Source organism: Dipodomys ordii, unplaced genomic scaffold (assembly GCF_000151885.1).
Source record: "Dipodomys ordii isolate 6190 unplaced genomic scaffold, Dord_2.0 Scaffold5, whole genome shotgun sequence".
Taxonomy (NCBI): Eukaryota; Metazoa; Chordata; class Mammalia; order Rodentia; family Heteromyidae; genus Dipodomys; species Dipodomys ordii.
Window position 1 is genome coordinate 12,189,998 of NW_012267221.1, and position 20,640 is coordinate 12,210,637.

The 20,640-nt window shown below is 38.1% G+C and overlaps 1 protein-coding gene across 6 annotated transcripts in view; it reads right to left on the minus strand.

The window, feature by feature from the left end:
- The window catches only part of Rbms1 (RNA binding motif, single stranded interacting protein 1), a 225,942-nt gene that overhangs the window by 77,927 nt on the left and 127,375 nt on the right, over positions 1-20,640 (minus strand). For all 6 annotated transcript variants that reach the window (XM_013029950.1, XM_013029927.1, XM_013029944.1 and 3 more), the window contains exon 2: positions 19,142-19,317. In XM_013029950.1, the coding sequence (XP_012885404.1) occupies positions 19,142-19,317 (176 nt within the window). The remainder of the gene's footprint in view (positions 1-19,141; positions 19,318-20,640) is intronic.

Consider the following 20,640-nt stretch of genomic DNA (forward strand, 5'->3'; position numbering starts at 1 on the left):
GTGGTTCACACCTGTAATCCTAGCTACTCAGGAGGCTGAGATCTAAGGATCGCAGTTCAGCCTGAGGCTTTTATCTCCAATAAACTACTCCAAAAAAGCAGGAAGTGGCTCTGTGGCTCAAGTGGTAGAACGCTAACCTTAGCACAGAGAGGTTCATCAGGGATGAACCTAAGTATCCTAAGTCAGGAAATGATAAAAATCTATGTAGAATGGGGTACAAGTGAACCCAAACAGAAGTAAACCAATTCTGAGGTCTCAGTGTATACATCATCATTCTATACAGGCCAGTATAGGATGCTTTTGTTACAACAGACATCCAAACAGAGTGACAAGCTGAGGAGAGGAAGAGAGGACCCTTACCAACTATGCAGGATGAACCACTTCCAGGGGAGAATGCTTCTTCAAGGTCAAATCTGGGAATTTATCAAAGGCTGCATATTCAATAAAGAAAGCAGAAGCATTGTCCTTGTGGGCAGTTTATAAGCTAGAGCTATAAATTCCAAACTGTCATGTTTAAAAGGAACCCAAACAGGTGAAAAAAACATTTTCAGCTAAAACAAAGATACTACTTAGTTGCTAAGCATTTTGTTACTTTGGCAATTGAATGCCAAAGTGAGTTCCAAGTGAGAATGGTTATAACAAAACTCCTTTTACTAAAGCTAAAAGCTATTGCAAATCATATTTTTTGAGTATTTGCTGATTTTTTGTTTTTGTTTTTAATTTATTTTTTTACTGTAAAGATACTATACAGAGGGGTTACAGTAACATGAGTAAGGTAATGAGTACATTTCCTATCAAGCATTGTTACCTCCTCCTTTGTTTTTCCCCTACCATCCCTTTCCTCCCTACCTCCCTAACTCCTCCCTCCCAGCTCCCAAAGTTATAAAGTGTGTTTTTCAACAGTGTCTTGTATGTCTCAGTGTTACAATGGGTCAGCCTGTATCCTTGTTTCAGCATTTTGTTATTTCCCTTCCCCTCCTCAAATTAGAAAAATGTATATACAAGATGCAGGGTACCGTAGTAATTAAATACAGTGACAACAGGGGTTATACATGGGGGAAAAACATACAAAAGAAGCAAAAAAAGCATATAGTACATTAAAAACAACAGTGACAAAGAAAAAACCTCTTGTGTCCCTATCTTGGGGTTCATTTTGCTTAGCATCATCATATATGGTCACATGTACACATAGAGCTCCCAGCAATCCCACTTTTGGGCATTTACCCAAACGATCCCAAACAAGGCTATACTAAAGCTACCAGCACAACTATGTTTATTACAGCAGTATTCACCATAGTTAAGACATGGAACCAGCCAAGATGCCCCTCAGTAGATGAATGGATCAAGAAAATATCATATATATTTGCTGACTTTAATGTTTATTGACAATCCAGGGAACTGTGTATATCCGCTTCTTTCTTTGGAGGGCTATGAAGAAAAGGGAACAGATTTTCCTTTCCAGTGGAAATGCCATTAGATATCTGAAGTATCAGTGTTCCCAGGGAGCCACTTTGATAAGAATAATGATTGCTGTAAAGCTGACAAAAGATGACAATCAGGCAACATTCCTTCTACTGCGATTTTAAGAGGGCAGTCAAACAGCATGAGAAATATTTATCTATACCACTTCTCAGAAGTTTGAGGATGCTGGCAATTGGAGTCCAAGGTGAAGGGAGTAGCATTATTTTGCAGATCTGCAGGACTGTGGACACAGGATGCATTGATGACTAAGAATGTCTTAGTATTCAAAGTAAGAAGGAAATATTACAAAACTGAATGTTTCTTAGAATAAAACCCTGAGTCCAAGGCAAGTTCTGTTTTCTCAGCTCCAAGGCTGGAAGACATTTCCTCTAGGGGTCTTAAAATGGCCACACCCTGTGTCATGGCCTGGTCAAATGGTCATAAAGTTCTGGGTATACCAGGGCAGATAATCACAGGATCTCTGCCCATGCACACAGCTCTCTGATGTCACTGTTGCACCCATGGGCATAATCCACTCTATGGAACCATGCTTATAAAACTATACCCTGAGAAGGTGCTTTAGGGATTCCATCCATTTTCCACTTAAATTTTACCTCTTAGTCTTGAAATATAAAAACAGATAACAAGTAGGAAATGTAGACAAATAGAACATACACGAAACTTCAGCACACTGAAAGCCATGTCTGTATTACAGACTGCAATACAGACTGTCATGTCTGTATTACAGGTTGCTTCACGTGCAGATATTGGACAAACACCTTTCTTGCCATCTCCTTGCACACTTTTGGGCTTCTTGTAAATGAGTCAATGACTACATAAGTTCTAACTCCAGGTTAGAATTCAAGATTCAAGTCTTTGCATGCCTACTTGTATAAAATTGTATGACCTACATACACATCACACTGAAACAAATGCCAGATCAGAAGCAGGTACAACTGGTTGGCACAAACCCTCCCAACATCTAAGAGCCAGTTGTATAATACCAAACTGCCTACAAGACTGAGTCATGATAAAGTAACATCATTGGCTGGTACTGATTCTAAGTTTTAAGTGCTCTTGGCTTGACTTTTATATCTACTGAGACAGGCTCTTAATAGATAAAAGAACTGTATTATTAAAAAGTCAATGTCAAAACCAAAATTTCTGGTACTTAACCAGCTTCTAGATCAGATTATTTCAAGATTATACTAAGACAAATGAGCTAGTAATAACTGTCACATTTACAACTGCATATATATATATATACATGTGTATATGTATATATACATATGTATATGTATATAAATGAATCTTCCAAAGGCCATATGACCAAAGTGAATTAGAACTGTATTAATTATGTCACATTATATAAGTTACTGTTACTGTGAAGCTAAAGACACCAAGGGTCACAATTTCATTCTTCTGAGTTTAGCAAAACTGGTGCCCTGATCATTTTTATAAATGTTCTTAATTTGTACTCTTTCAGAAGTCCTACTTTTAAACATCTGTATATGTAGTTCTGCTTAAAACTTTATTTGGTAAGAAGGCTTTTTGAATTATGAACTGGGGTAGTTTTGTTACAAGTCTAAGTGTAAGCGTACTCATCCCATAAACACCTGGAGACTGGGAAATGCCTGTCACCTTTAGCACTGAGAAGCCTCATCTATTGTGATAATCCAGTGCAATCTAAAACAACACCTAGACTGTGTAATTCAAACATCTTCCTTTTCATTGGGCAACCCAACAAAGCTGGGATGCTCTTCAGTGAGCAAAGAAACGCCAAAGAGTTTACTCAGTTCCTCATAAATCTGAATTCTTTACATCCCCAGCTTTTGATAAGGGCTGAACAATGGAGAGAATAAAGTTAGGTTCTTTGGTAGAAAGTGAAAGTGTAGATATTTCATACTCATGATCAAGGGGCAGAGCTGAGGACAGAGTTCACATTTACTTATGCATGGAAAGTAAAGAGGTAAATCAAAGTAGGTAGGAGTTCCAGGAGGTAGAGAATCTATCCCCAGGCCTGCCACTTCTTAATCTTGTAACTCCAGGATGGTTCATTTAAAACCCCCATGAGCTCTTTCAATTATAACATGAGGCTCTTACTGGGATTGAACATTACAATGTCCTAGAAAGCTTTTAGACAGATAGAGAAGCAGGCAGATACCAGTAAAATGAATACATGTCAGAAAATACTCAGAGCTCCTTACATGAACTCATGTGGCATGGGCACTACTATCCATCCACTTTTACAGGTAAGGAGAGGAAACCAGAGCACACACAAGTTCAATAATTTGTTCAAGAAAGTGGTAGAGGGCTGGGAAGGTGGCTCAGTGGTAGAGTGCTTGCCTTGCATGCATGAGGCCCTGGGTTCGATTCCTCAGCACCACACAAACAGAAAAAAAAAAGCCGCAAGTGGCACTATGGCTCAAGTGGTAGAGTGCTAGCCTTGAGCTGAAGAGCTGAAGGTGTTCAGGCCCATGCCTGGACCCTCCCCACCCCCACCCCCCCCAAAAAAAAAGAAAGTGGTAGAACCAAGTGGCAAGCTCTGTCTAGCTTGTGGCTCCTTAGTACAACTGCGTGTTATACTGCGTCTCTCCATGTATCTTTCTGGGCATTCTGACTCAGAATCTCTGAAGGGGACTGGAATGCAGTCTCATCATTCTCATGAGCACTTCCTGTCAGCAGCTACTTGACTAGAGGAGATCTGAAGCTCCTTATTTCAGACTGGAGATGGAAAAGTTAAATACAAGTTTTAATTCAATAAATGTTCAAATTCTTTGGACTCAAAACACTAAGCCAAAAGTAGTAAGTATGGCTTTTTAACTAATTGCATGGTAATAAACTTAGATAATGATTAAAGAAGAGTAGAGAGAAAAATACCTAACAAACAAAAGAGTCCTCTCTTAGTAATCAGTGAGGCATTGGCTGGAGAACTCTTCCTCAGATTCCCAAATCTTCAGGTTCTCAAGTCCCTTATAAACAATAAGAGAGTATTTCAATAGAACCTTTGCTTGTCCTGTTGCATATTTTAAATTATGCAGCTTTCTGCTGCATAACTTACATGAAGAAAAACAATTCTCAGCAATCCAGTCTGGTGACATTCCAGAAAATGTCCACATCACTCTGAAGGGACAAACAGTTGTCAAGAAGGGCCCTAGAAGAATCCTCCCAAAGGACTTCAATCCCATAAATGTAGAATTCTGTCCCCCTGGGATAAAAAGAGGTGGCTCTATGTGGATTAGAGATGGGAAAATAGACAGGAACTGGTTACATTCAGTACTACCTGTACTCATGGACTGAACACAATCAAGGGTTCTATTACACATTATAAGGTGACATGTATGTATGTGTGTATGTGTGTGTGTGTGTCTGTCTGTCTGTCTGTTTGTCTGTCTGTATACATACTTCCCTATCACCATTATTATTCAGGAGAAAAGTCTCTTGTTGAAATTCAAAACTTCTTGAGTGATAAAAACATCAGCAAGTTCAAATGAGGATAAGAGCTGCTTGTTCAGAAAACTGAGTTAAGCCTTGAAGGAAATGCTATTGAGTTTGTTTTCAAATTCAGTTGCTTTGATTCAGCAAGCCACAGTAGGTAAAAACAAGACTATTAGAAAATATGAGGAGAGTATCTATGGTTTTGAAAAAGGAACAGTACAGCAGACTCATGAACAAGTTCTAAGTTACCCAGCTACAGAAATAAGATCCAAGATTATAAAAACAACTTGTGATTCAAAAAACGGGAGGCAGTAAAAGACTCATCCATTTTGGAAAAAGTAATAAATTGTTGCTGGATGACTTATAGTACCACATAAACACTATGTGAATAGCTGCTATACTGTGCTGATAACAGTGACAAGAAAAGAATACATGTCCAGCACACATCCAATCTTCTTCAACTATTTTTTTCATGCAATTTGTTGAGTTCATGGACATAGAACCTACAGATGTGAAGGATGTCAGTATTTGTTATTTAGTGAGATATACACAATCACTTAGATAGAAAAAGTATTGGAGCAAAAGCTCCAATTGGTAACAGTTTCTTAAGTTAAGGCCTCAGTCTGGATATGAAGATAAAACATTTTGGAAAATCCCCTAGGGAAAAAACTGTGCTCCTGTCCAAATGAGTCCATATGGGACTACTTTGTTCCTAGAACTATAAACAGCAGCTTCTTTGGTTCATCTTTGAAGAAGTCCTTTTATTATAAGAAAGTATTCATTGTACATGAAAATGTTGATATTTTTCTTAAGTTAGGCTAGACACTGGTGGCTCATGTCTGTAATCCTACCTATTCAGGAGGCTGCAATCTGAGGATCAAGGTTTAAAGTCAACCTTTGAACCAAAGTCCATGAGACTCTTATCTCCAGCTAACTACCAAAAAGCCAGAAGTGGAGCTATGGCTCAAGTGTTAGATCATTGTCTTGAGCAAAAAAAGCTCATGGAAAACACTTAGGCTCTAAGTTCAAGCCCAAGAGCTGGCAACAACAACAAAAACTGTTAATCTCCTATGCAGGAATACATGACATGTAATGAGAGGGAGAAAGACTAGACCATAAGAAGAAAATAAGACAAGGGCAATTTAGACACATATACGCCTAGTGGCCAGGTCAGTAATGGCAGAAAGAGTTGGGAGGGGAGTGAGTCTATATTGCTGTCAGAGCCATGAGCACAGCCAAGACTATTTATGCTTTGAGTACGTCCTCACTAATTCTGGATACCCCATTTATGGAAACTCATCTTCCTCTACTCCCACTCACTCCACGACTCTCAGAAAAACCTCTTTTCTCAAAAGTTGCCAGTCCAAAGCCACATGACCCTAGTCAACAAAATTGCAAAGTATTTTGTTAATAAAAAACTTTTCAAAGGGGTAACAAGTTAGACAAGAAATGTAATTAGGGCTGGGAAGGTGGCTCAGTGGTAGAGTGCTTGCCTTGCATGCTCGAGGCCCTGGGTTCGATTCCTCAGTACCACATAAGCAAAAAGAAAAAAGCTGGAAGTGGCGCTGTGGCTCAAGTGGTAGTGCGCTAGCCTTGAGCTGAAGAGTTGAGGGACAGTGCCCAGGCCCAGAGTTCAGGCCCCACGACCGGACCCCCCCAAAAAAGAAATGTAATATATCAACTTGACAATAAAATTTAAAAAAAATTCAAAACTGTTTAGCCCCTAATAGTATAAATTTTTTTAAAAGTACTGGAAAATATTCAGATCTTATTACTGATGATCACAAAGCTTATTTCAACTGAAAGTGGGTAACACCTTGTAAACAGTCATCAAATGATAAATGAATAGGTCACCTATTCCAGTCAACAAATGCAATGGTTAATTACAAGTCTATCCAGGCTAGCACTGGAACTTTATCAGTCTGGAACTGATGCATTACCACTTTCTATTTAATAGTCACACCAGAAGTGCACAAACTCATAAAATAAACAGGTATTCAACTGGAAAAGATTCCCCTGAAAATGGGTGAGAACTGCAAGGCAAAAAAATAAAAATAAGCTCTTCTTCATTCCCATATAATTACTCATAATACCAAATTCCCAGTTTCATAGAATTAAGTCTTACATCTTTGAATCATCTTCTTCCTCAGACCTGCCCTCTGTTCTATATTACATCAAGGGAACGCTGGGACAGCCTGCATCATCTACCTTCTCTGTGAAGCACTAGCTTCCTCTGATGTTAAAGACCTACTGTCATATGGCCTCAACAAACAACAGACAAGACACCTAATTTAGCCTTGTCTTCAGTCCTAAGCCTGGGCTACCCACCCATCTGCAAGACTCATTCCAATTCCAAACTTTTCCTGATGCCTCTCCCAGCACATGAAATCACTTCTCAATCTTCAGAGCACCATCTATCTCTCATATTCTGCTCTTCTTATGTGAAGTTTGTTTTCTATACAAGACAAAAACTCTGGAAGGCAAGACAATGTACCATACTTAGTTTAATGTCTTCCAAAAAGCACTGGCTTGGTACTTCATAAGTACTGATTAAATCAGAAGAAATAAGAATCAACACTTACTTCTACTCAAGATGACTTGATCAGTTTTACTCAGATGGAAGAATGTTCATTTATAGGAAAACTATAATACCCCTATATTTTCTGTTATTTTCTTAAGCAGTTAGGATTTGTCAGACAATGATCTGTAAAATAACATTTCTTTTTATCTATGCACACTCTCAGGTACCAAGCACATGATAAATGGCATGCTTTTCTCTTTGTTGTATAATGTCTGAGCAATGCACATTAGCCAACCATGAGGTGTGTTTTTAGTAACCAATTATGCATGCTAAAAGGATGACTTCGTTAGATATCAAGAAAGATGGGGTACTTCATACTACTTTTCAGAGTGGTTGAACAAGTTCACATTCCCACCAACAGTGTAATAGAGTTCCCTTTTGGCCACCTCCCAACCACCATTTGTTATTGTTAGTTTTCTTGATAATGGCCATTCTAACCGAGGTAGAAGCTCAATGTTGTTTTGATTCGCATTTCTTTTATGAGCAGAGATGTTCTAGACTTCTTCATATGTCTATTGGTCATTCTTTTTTCCCTTCTTCTGAGAAGTCTCTTATCTTTAAGTCTTTAGCCCATTTATTGATTATGTTGTTGAGTTTCTGAGGGTTTATTTTTGGGAGACTTAATTTTTTGACCTCTAAGTATATTTTAGATATGAGGCAAAGTTAGTAAAGATTTTCTCCCATTTTGTGGTCTTTCTATTTATCTTGCTAGCTATATCCTTTGCCATGCATTTATCCAGTTCTGCATCTTTATTTAGGAAGTTTCTCCCTGTGCCTAGAAAGTCTAGGGTTTCCCTTACCCATTCCTGTAATGTTTTCACAGTATCTGGCCTTCCTGAAAAGACTAAAGCTTCCCTAAGACCCAGTAATCCCATTCCTGGGCATTTATCCAATGGACTACAAACCAGGCCACATGAAAGCAACCAGCACAACCATGTTCATTGCAGCCTTGTTTACCATAGCCAAGATACGGAATCAACCTACATGTCTGTCCCTCAGTGGATGAATGGATCAAGAAAATGTGGCATATATACACAATGGAATTCTACTCATCCATCAGAAAGAATAATGTGTCATTCATAAAGAAATGGAAAGACTTGGAAAAAATTATATTAAATGAAGTAAGGCAGAGACAAAGAAACACAGGTTTCCTGCATATTTTCCCTCATTTGTGGTAACTAGAATGTACCTATAAATCTACAAGTAAACAAAATGAATGATATATATATATATATATATATATATATACACACACACACACATGCACATACACACACACATATACACATACACACTGGGACATGATAAATTATAAAAGACTGTAGACATTTGCTTAGGCCAAAGAAGGATATACATAGGAGTGGTTGACAAAAGCTCAATAACTATGCGCAACATTTGATCATGTAAAATAATATTCAATGAAATGAACTTCAAGAAAAAAAACAAGAGACACTTTTCTAAGTTGCCACTGTTGCTGTTTTTGTTTTCTTTACCTTTTGTTTTCTTTGTATTTGGGAGGGTAAGGGTGGGCACAGAAAAGGTGGAACAAAGGTACTTGTGGTACTTACTGGACACTCTGTGGAAAATGAACTGTATGCCTCATAGGTGGAGATGGAAGGAGAGAGAGCGAGACAGAAGGGGAGACAGTTCAAAAGTACTGTACTCACTACTCATTACCTGATTCATGTAACTGTAACCCCTCTGAACATCAACTCTAAAATAACAATTAAACATAAATTATGAAGTAATTTAATAAAAAAGAAAGATTGCTTCCTCTTATATCTTAACCCCTTGTTTCTATTGGTTGGTTTTTCTATCATGGCAGAATATCTGGGGGTTGGGGGAAAATGAATCTTCTAAGCTTTTGGCAAATGGAAGACTATTGGCACTGGCAAGGAGAACGATCACAAAATAGCATTAAAGTACTTTTAGGAGGCAGAAAACACAGTGGTTCTCAGTATGGGCTCTGGAGTCAGACTGTCTGAGCTCAAGTTCTGGCTCTACCATTATCAGCCAAATTATCCCAAGTAATAACAAAAAGAAGTCTCCCTCAATTGCATCCTTCTGACGGAGGTTGCCAGTGGGGGTAATAATATTGTGGGGGTAATAATAGTATTTTCTAAGGATTGAAAAATAAAAGCATTAACATACCAATACAAGGAATTTTTAACATATCATGTTAAAAGTTTTACTTTTGACAGACACATAAAAATCAAACCTATTTACCAAGTAGAATGTAATGTTTCAATACATATATGTGTTAAATAATGATAAAATCAAGGCAATTAGCAAGACCAACACCTTAAAATGGCATTGTGGTGAGACAGCCCACATGTGTATTTGAGAATATACATTTTGAAATTTACAATATTGTTAACTGCAGTCATCTTCCTGTGCATTAAAAAGATTTTAGAGACTTTTACTCCTATGACACGACCTTTGCCTTCATCTATGGTTAAATTCCACCAAGGTGCTACAGAAATCTATAGTTCAAATGAAGGAAGAAGGAAGGAACATATAATAAGTATCATTTGCACTCACAGAAAAGGAAAGTATGATTTAAAAAAAACTGAGCAGTGATGATCATCATTTTCAGTGCTGGCTTCCCAATTAAATTTTGCTAAATTTACTATTAAAATTAGCTAGCAGTATCCTGTGCAGAATTTGTACATTACAGGAGAGAATGGCTCTTTAGAATGCCTAGAGGTGATAAAAACAAAGACTCCTAAAGAAAAAAGGTTAACTAGCAACGAATTAGGTTGGCTAACCATCTAAATATCCATGTTACCAATGGATTTTTCACTAAAGGTAAATTAAGAAAATAAGCACAACAGATTTTCTGCCAGAAATATTAAGTACATGCATTATAGTAGGTACTTAGCAGTGATTGTAGGTACTTAGCAGTGATTGTATTTGAAGTTTAAGTTATTCAAGACACTAAAAGTCTCTGACCTACCATCATTTTTAATTTTGCTACAGCACACACTTGAATTGTGGGCACTCTGTAGAATCAAGCAAGCCATATGGCCGGTGAAGAAGCATAGCCTATCCCCCAAAGTCCAGATTCTCTCAGGTTATGCTTGAGTTTGCACAAGGTAGCTCTCTGGGATCCCTTCCTTCCTTTTGTTCTGCTTTTTTCTTTCCTTTTTCTTTCTTTCTTTTTTTTTTTTTTTTTGGATTACCTCTACCTAAGAAACAAAAGGGTAGTTCTAAAGACAAACCTAAAAAAAAAAAAAAGAGTGGATAGAGACCTAACTGAGAGGGTTCTCTATTGAAAAGCTGGTATTTATTTCATGGAGATTATTTTTAATGCCATAATTATGTTTGCACAAGTCTGTGATTTCCAAAAGTCTTTAGGTTATACTTTGCTGTGTCAAAGTACTATTCATGAAGTACTTCCTGCAGTCCTGGATTTCTGCAATTTCTGATTGAGAATCTAAGCATGGCTAACCCAAGAGATAAATGGGAAAGGGTCAGAGAACACACTACTGCTCCTCAGTCCTCAACTTTGCTTTGACATCTGCTTTTTAGCAGGAAAAATCATAAAGATTATATATGTTTCCCAGTGCTAAATGTTCTTTAAACTCTTCAATAACATAGAATCTTACTGGATACTGTCTAGGAGGAAAGAGTTAAATCATAATCAGTAACTATTTTGACTTAATACAGATTAGATGAGACAAAGTCTGAAAGCTCCCTATCTATGATCATACTTTTTCAGCCAAATGCTTAAACTCTTTGGTCCAAACCCTCACTGTGTAATTTATTACATGTCATTCTGTTATGCTAGCAAACCATGTATTAGAAACTACTGCTATTACTATTTAATGTGTAAAGAATCTTCTAGATCAATAAAGAAGGATTCTTGAGAGGCTAAAGAATACTTCTAATAAAAAGAACTATGTTTTTGTTTTTTACTACTTCACGTTTCCCTTTCTAGTTTTCAGTAGGCATGTAAAATATAATTTTTAAAACTCTAAACTCAAATGACTACAATGTTGTCCTTTGTTTCTATTTATGCCAACTTTAAAGCAGTGACTACAGCAATAGTGTGATTATTCTGGAAGAAAAGGGATGACCGTTTAATTCCAGAGTAGAGGGAAAACAGCAGAGAGACTGTTTAAGACATCTTGGAGACATATACAGAGATACCTAGAAAAAGAAGACAACTATTTTAAGTTGTCCATTTTCCTATTAGTTGCACTAGTTAACACAACTGGAACAACCTAGAGTGTTCTTTTAAAGTCAGTGCTAGAAGTAGAGCTGTGGCTCAAGTGGTAAGAGTACTAGCCTTGAGCAAAAAAGCTCGCAGACAGTGCCATGGTTCTGCATTCAAGCCCCAGGACCAACACACACACGCGCGCACGCACGCACACACACACACACACACACACACACACTACATGCTACTCTAAAATCACTGCTGACAAATAGAAAAGCATTCGGCTCACTGGGATGTATTTATGGATACCATGAGCAAAGCACTACTACATCTAGGAAACACAGGGACAGAGAGCGCTGGAGTTAGGGCCCAAGAGAAAGGTTTCAGAGTTAGTACCATTCCTGCTAATTCAGTGCAAACTTTCTCTTTATTCAGAGCTAAATTCTGGCTCAAAACTTAATGATACCATATCTGAGACATGGCCATTAAGTTTGGATCTCTAGTCCATTTCATTCACAGTCCTGGATTAAGTCTTCTCCTCCAGTACCTGAGAGTCTTCTCCTCCAGGCCAAACTCCTACTTTGCTCAGAACTACTGTCCAGGCTAAAGCGTTCTCTGCAACTAAAAAATCGACTCCAACCTTTCAAGATTCTCAATCATGATGTTAATGACATGCCCTGGCCTACATATCCTGACTTCCCTTGACATCTACATTTTATCCTCTGGTCACCAGAAGCCCTGGCTAACAGTTGCTGGATACTAGCTGCGACCAAGAAGCTCTCTTTGTGCCTTAATGCCTTTTTCTTTTCATTCTTTTCTGTGCATTTTTAAACATCTAAGCATTCTCACACCTCTGAGACTCTTCTCCATGCCTGGAAATACCAGTAGTTATCTTTGTGAAATTGTCTTTGTCCTTTAAGGTCAGTATGTCACCTCCCAGAATGCTACTCCAGTCCCCTCACATCAAGGTTAACACAGCTTTCCTCTGCCCTCTCACGAAACATCACAGATAAAAACATTATTTTATTCTGTCTTGAACTTGGTGGTTGTTTCTACCTCTTGTTGACCTGTCTTTCTGTTCTGCTTCACATTTTCAGATCTGTGTTATATTGAAAAGAACAAGGAATACCTGCAACAAAGGGGTAGGAAATTAAAAATGTATTGGATATTATAACCATTGAAATTGGTTATATTTCAAAGATATTTCCTTTTGATTAGTAACAGGCTATCGTATTGAAAGTTAGATTTAGTTTCACATTTATATAAAAATCATATGTTTCACTGTACCTTGAAACAAATTAGAAATCACTTGAATAAAAGGAAGGAAACTAATTGACTGAGAATTAGCTTAGAAATGAGAGTACTATCCAAAGTGGCTGAGGTAGAAACACTTCCTTTTATTTTAATGACCACAAAGTGTTCTTCCTTTAGAATGGGTTTGGATCTTCTCAAGAGTTCAATGCTGTCTCAATCTTTTTCTTTTCTTGGCCAGTACCAGAGCTTGGACTCAGGGCCTGGACACTGTCCCATAGCTTTATCATTCAAAGCTGGCACTGTGCCACTTGAGCCATGGCTCCATTTCCAGGTTTTTGATGGTTAAGTAGAGATAGGAGTGTCATGGAGTTTTCTCCCTGGCCTAGCTTCAAACTGCAGTCCTCAGATCTCAGATGCCTGAGTAGTGAAGATTACATGTATTGAGTCAGGAGCACCCAGCACTGTAGTAATTAATCTGTAGGCTACCCAGCTTCTGCCAGCAGAGACTCTCATACTTTGACTACTAAGCAAACCAGGAAGAGCTATGAACCAAATCTTGCACACAAATCCTGTTTTTTTTTATTATCAGAAAAAATAGATACACTGGAGGATTCTTCTAAGTCTAGTGATTCCTACCCAAAAGAATGGATGTGTTATGTGAGGCTGCAGCAAACCAACCCTGAAGAGAGAAGCAGCTACAGTTATGTTATGCAAACTATTTCCTGGGCTTTCCCTGCTTCAAAATGAGAGACTGGTGGGGATTTTTCTCCTTAGCTTCAAACATAAAATTAAATACAACTTAAGTATATCCGAGTAGCTAAGACTTTTAGATGCAGGTATAACTGAGTTCTAGGAAATGAAAGAACAGTATCCTATAGGTAAACATCTCTAATAAAAAAAATCCAAAATGCAAAACCTTCACACACTGACATGACTCCATAAGTAGAAAGTCTCACATCTAACTGAACGTGATGGGTTCAAGTCAGAGCCCAGGTACATTAACAACTGTGCTATGATCATGAAGTGTACATGAACCACAATGGATTTTGTGTATAAACATGGATGCTATCCCTAAGATATCTCATTATACAAAAGAATTTCAAAATATGAAGTCTGAAATACTTCTGGTCCAAAGCATATCCAACTTGAATAGGATTTAATGCTGATCATAACCTGTTGAGAAAAGCATTATTAGACCCATTTCATAGGCTATGGGTTGAAAAATCAGGGACTTGCCAAGCACAGGGGCAAGGTAATATTGGGATTTCAAAAACCAGAAACTCTGATTCTGTGAATTTTATAAGCTAGAAGAGAAGTCTGTGAAGATGATATGCTGTTTGCATTCTATAGTGTCACAGACCTGCTGCTATGCAAAATAATAGACACCTGGGAGAGAGAAAAGTATGGAAATAAAGTGCACATCACGAGGTAGTCAGATATACTCAATAGGCAAGAACATAAGGAGCAGATGTATTAGTGTGACCTAAACATTCAGGAAACAGGGAGAATGTGGCTTTGGCCTTATGGAATCAAAGAAGAGAAATGAGGTGCCTGAGCTAAGGTGAGTGACCACCAGAGCAAATTGTTCTTTTCTGTCACATCCTAGGGAGCAAGGAAAGAAACACCCAATGCTGCTAGCAATGAGAAGGAAGAATGAAGAAGACATGGTGACTAAGGCAGAATGGCATGTGGTCAATGACTACTTCAAACTGCAGTGAGTGGAGTAAATCTGAAAAAGTGAGTCGAGAGGAAGGAGACCATGTTGAATTGGGGGCCAAAATATTTAAGTGAAAAATGTATAGAACATTGGAAGGAGTAGAGAATCCTGTAACTAGTGGAGCGAATAGAGATTACGAAGAGTTGAGGATGAAAGGCCGACAGGGAAACAAGCTAGAGGAAATGATGGCTCTCTATGACCTTGGTACAGCTTTGATTGAGAACCTGAAAACAAAAGGACAAAAAACAAAACAAAACAAAAACACACCAAAAAACACCAAAAGCCATGAAAGCCCTTAACTCATCTGTCTAGAAGTTCAACTAAGAAGTCTATATGACAAAAAACAACAGAGTATATGTTTAGCTTGATTTCAGGAAAGGGAAACGTAAGAATATCTGAAGATCAAGGTGTAGCAGATTATTCCTTGTTGTTACCCCGATCAGTCCATCCCCTAAGCATGCTGGGACCCTGCTCTAATATACTGAAATTTTAGAGTGGAGGACTTGTTCTAATATACTCTATTAGAGTAGTAGAGTGTGAAATGAGGAACTAGGTTGCGATGGCCTGGGAGAGTCACGAGATCACCAGATTTCCCATGCACATTTCACAATTTAGAAGTTAACTGGAGCTTGTTGGCTCATTTTGTGAAATGCTCCCCCCTTCAAAAAAAAAGGATCTATTTTCAATACGCATGATCTTTGCACCATCACTGTGACCATACGTGCTGCTTATGGCCAGTCTTCTCAGGATGTTAAACTGGTTGCTAAGATCTCTACTAGGTGCCTTTCCTCTTAAGCATGGTGGTCAAACCTTTCAGTATTATGAATCAAATTTTAAGGCTGATATTTTTTTTACTCTATGACCACATCTGGCTTTTCACCAACGTTTCTTCTTACATTCTAACATCTTTATGCTCTACTCCAAATATAACGTTTTAAATAAAGAAATATGCATACATATCCACATGCACACCCACATATGTAGACATATGGTATATACATACATTTATGTCTGTAAATATATATAAATACATACATACACAGATACATTATATATGTTTGATACATACTCACACACACATATAGGTATATACTGCTTTCCTCTCCACTTTTTAAAGTCTTCAGGCTATATATGCCTTTAAACTCAAGGCGCTGTTTGTGTGGAATTGGGCTGCTATTAAAACACACTTTGAGTGTCTTTTTCCATCTCTTTTAGATAACCCTCAGAAAGAGCTCATTTCTTTCAATTCTTGCTTCCTCTCCCAACTCAGCTTCATCAGGCAACTTGTAATTAAATTTTCAGTTTTAAAATATTTTTCTCCTTTTTTATAGGTATGGATTTACACCTAGCTTTTCTGAGAAGTTACAGATACTCATTTTTCTAAAATCTCTCATTATATCCACTGGGTTGTTTGCTCTAGGATGAGTCACTTTCCCATAAGCTTCTTGTCACTTCTATGTCACTTCCATGTCACTGACTGGCTATTCTTCATTGGAAACAATTAAATGTCGACATGAATGCATTTGTTTTGCTTTCTCTATATTTTAAGACATGAAATTGTCAGCAAGTCAAATGTGGAATTTATTAGATTTTCTGTGCTAAGTGGTATGAAGCTTCCAGCTGATTTTGAGATAACATCCCCAATTATTGTTACGTCTTGCCTTGTAAGATATCCATCAAGAAAATTATCAGCAGAGTTTAATATTGAGCCTGGATTTTGCAAGAACCTCTTTGTGCAAATGACAGAAGAAAAGTGGTGATGGCAAATGCTTATTTCTGCTACTGGTAATGCAAGCAGAGTAATCGCTACCCATGTTAAAAAATCATACCTATCAGAGAGACAAACAACAACAAAGGAATAAATATTCTAGGGAAAAAAATAAAATGTTCTTCTACTATGTTTGGCATATGTTTTGACTTATCACCAGAATCACTGGCTCTATTTTTCAAATACATATTTACTATACATGAACATTATTCTATTACTCTATTATTTTATGCTTTCTTTACTGTTTCCTTGATATCAGCACTCCATAATCAAGGAACAATCTGACTTTTGGAATCATCCTCTCCCTTTCTACACATACTTTGACAATTTGAGAGTTAGCTTCTTACTTTTGTTCTCTACAAAGCTGTATTTTTAGGTTCTTAGACTTCATGGCGCTACATCTACCTGTAATTATGCTGCAAAAGCATAAGATGATGCTGATGAAAGGCCAGCAGCAGACAAGACAGAAAAAGGCCTATCTGTGGTCTTGAACAGCAGCAACTGGGCAGGCACACCTGGCAGGGTTCCTGCTGCGTCTGGCCAGGCAGGACAAACCCTAAAAGCTAGGCTTGCTTTCAAAGCAGAGCCCAGTACAGAGCATTTCACATATGTAGAAGCCAAGGGCAGAAGTCAAGTTCAAGAGGACTGGTAAAAAAAGGGAACCACTGGAAGGCAAAAGAAAAGGTCTTAGGGCTGGGAAGGTGGCTCAGTGGTAGAGCACTTGCCTTGCATGCATGAGGCCCTGGATTTGATTCCTCAGCACCACATAAACAAAAAGAAAAAAGCCAGAAGTGGTGCTGTAGCTCAAGTGGTAGAGCGCTAGCCTTGAGCTGAAGAGCTGAGGGACAGCGCCCAGGCCCAGAGTTCAGGCCCCATGACCGGACCTCCCCCCCCCCCAAAAAAAGAAAGGGTCTGAGTATGATGGCCTTTTCAAAGCTCTCCAGATCCTAAAGACCACCACCTATGGCCCAACCTTTCCTCTCTCAAAATAAAATAAAGCAAAACCACCACTACCTCATATGGAAGGCCAGATGTTGCTTTTAGTCTCAGTTTGGAAATACTGCCCTTGTCAATGTTGAATAGTTTCCCCTTACCAAAAGAATAAGTAATGGATTTGGACTTAATCTAGCACAAGAGAAATGAGACACTACAAATAAGATGTTTTGACAGGCTTCAGAGAATGAGAAATATTCTCTAGTAGAATAGAAGTCTTGTACCATTATGCAAAATTTCCTTTAGTAAAGGACCATTACTGTCTTAGGATAAATAAAAAGTGCTGTTAAGTCAGACCCAAAGAAACATAGGTTTCATGGTTTCTCTCATTTGTAGTAATTAGAATGTGCATATAAATCTACGAGTAGACACAATGATGGTGAAAGACAAAAAAAATAGACTTGGACATGAGAAATTTAAAAAGGACTCTAAATATTCACACAGTGAGACCAAAGGAGGATATTCTTAGGGTGGGATCACAAAGGCTCAAGAGCTATGTGCATATGATCATACAAAATGATGCTTATCAAAATGAACTCCAAGAAATGAAGTGAGGTTTTTGTTAGTTTACGTCCCCCCACCCTTTGTTGCTGTTTTTGATTTCTGTACCTTTTGTCTTATATGTAAGTTTATCTGTTTTGGGGAGAGTAAGAAGGAACACTGGTACAGTGTGACAAAGGGTGAACTAATGCAGCAGGGATACTCACTAAGCACTATGTTGAAAATGAACTATACAACTTATAGGAGAAAGGGTTGGTAAGGAAAAAACTGGGAGAAAATGAAGGGAGAGGTGACACTGTTCAAAAAGAAATGTATTCATTACCTGACTTATTTAACTGTAATCCCTCTGCACATCACCTTTACAATAATTAATTAATTAAAAATTATTTTATCTGTGCAGGTGTTTATTGCTCAATGTGATTCAATGCATGTTTAGTCTTTCTGCAATGATCTTTGTACTCTACAGTGCTTCTGACTTCTTCTTGTAAATTAGTGCTTTCTTACTTAGCCAGTTAATGTAATTGCAGCAAAGTAGCACATTTATATTCTATTCATCAACAACATTAGCATATAATGCAAATTTACTTTGAAGCTTTATACACATGCATACTTTTCTTCATAAGATGCAGAAAGTAGAACTGGGTTCTTACTTCCACAGAGATAAGAGTGAATACCCAGACAACAAAACTGCAGTTGCTCATGATGATGGACTAATACTCTCCTAGCAGGATTTAAAATCATTGCTTACACTGAAGGTGGAAAAATGCGGTCATAATATTCAATGTATATATTTTGGAAAATAGGCCATTTGAAGGGGTAGGGAGAATTGGGGGATGACATTGATCAAGATGCATTGTACCTCTGCACAACTACTTAAGGATAATAAAAAAAAAGTTAATAAAAATGAGATTACACTATTTAACTACCTGTCAGTCCAACAATGACAGCTCAAGTTTTCACTCACAGAATTGACTAACCCTCCAGAGGGGCGTCTATCAAAGATGAACACTCTTAAAACAAGGATCATTTGTTCATCAGATCAAATTCTATTGAGGAAATGTTCCAATTACTCTTGTTTTATAGGCATTCAGCTGATATTAATGCGAAGTGTCCCACCACTTAAAACTTAGAACTTATCTTATAGTTGCCATATTGAGGGGCCATAGATTATGTCTTGGAAATTTTTCCTAAGAAACAGTTGATGTCATTGACAATATGACCAAGGAAATGCTTTGCAGCTACAGCAACAAGAACATTTGTACTTACGGCTGGCAGAGCTTCACCAGGTCCTGGTCAGTGGTGTTTGGGGGCAGGCCTCGGATGTACAGGTTGGTTTTGCTTAGTTGATCCCATCCTGAATTGCTACTGCTGCTACTGTTGTTATTACTGCTGGTGGTGCTGGGACTGGGAGGGGCCATGGGGTGCGCTGGGACCAGAGACTGCTGCAGGACAAAGACCAGGCGTGTTAGAATTCTAGAGGTAAGGGATCAAACACTACTCACAGGCTGTAATGACCTCTAAGTTAAGACACGTTACCACGGTTTAAATACAGATTATACTAAACAACTTTGATGTATAAATATTAATTTACACCTTTAAAATGTATTCATTCTATTACAAAAAATATCTCCTTCAATATGAAGCAGTAGGGTTTTAGTCAGTAACAAATTCTCTATGTGCATGTTAAATGTGGCTAAATTTATGTAAAATCAATTTATTCACACATTTTAAGGAACACATCTTCTGAGACACAAAATTAACTTGCACAGAGCCACATGAGAACATCATCTTAATATACAGTAATTTAAAAATCACTACACTTCTGAGAGGGTTTTCAAATTCTGAAGAACATTTGATTGAGAACTACTGATCATTTTATTAAGAGGATTCTTAAAAGATAAAAAGACAAGAAAAAAGAAAAGATTTCTCTCTAAGTGCAAGAAAGTGAAGAGTGTAATCCTCAACTCAGGAAGACTTTATAGAAGGGGAGCACATGGCTTCACGGAGGGTCTGGTTGAGAGCCACAAGCCTGCTGCTGTCTTCCGTCTGGCTAACCCTATGAAATTTAACCCCTGTGAGAATGGTCCTGTGGCAGCCACCCTAACTCCTGCAATATATGCAATCAAGGGCTCTGTGGCTTATAGTCAGCAGCCAGTTAGGAACAATGTCTGAAACTGTACCCACACCAGTGGGTGACCCTATGTCACACATGTGACTTTTGAGGAAGCTAAGTGGCTCAGGTTGGGACAGGAATGCTCAACCCAAACCATTTTCACAGCAAATGCTCAGCAGGACAGGAATGGCATCTCCCATCTTTCTAAGTAATAAAAAAATACTAAACCAACAGTATCACTTACATTAATAATCACCTAACACACTTTAAATCTCGTAGCTTGGCTTCTGCTATCACAGCTAAGAAAATTAGGCATGTGGAGGAAAAGTTAAATTACATAATGAAAAGTTTGACAAGCTGATCATTTGCAATAAAAACACACCCTTATTTACTTCACCATGAATTTAGGTGTCCACTATAGGCTCCTGGTACTGCATCACTGTCCTGGTCATTGCAATCCCACAGTATGTCATTCACAGAAGTAGCTATTTTTCTTTTGTTTTTTTCTATTATGAAAATACTGTACAGAGGGGTTACAATTACACGGGCAAGATAATGAGTACATTTCTTATCAAGTATTGTAGCCTCCTCCTTTGTTTCCCCTTCCCACCCCTTCCCACCCTCCCCGCGCCCCCCAAGTCCCCCCGCCCCC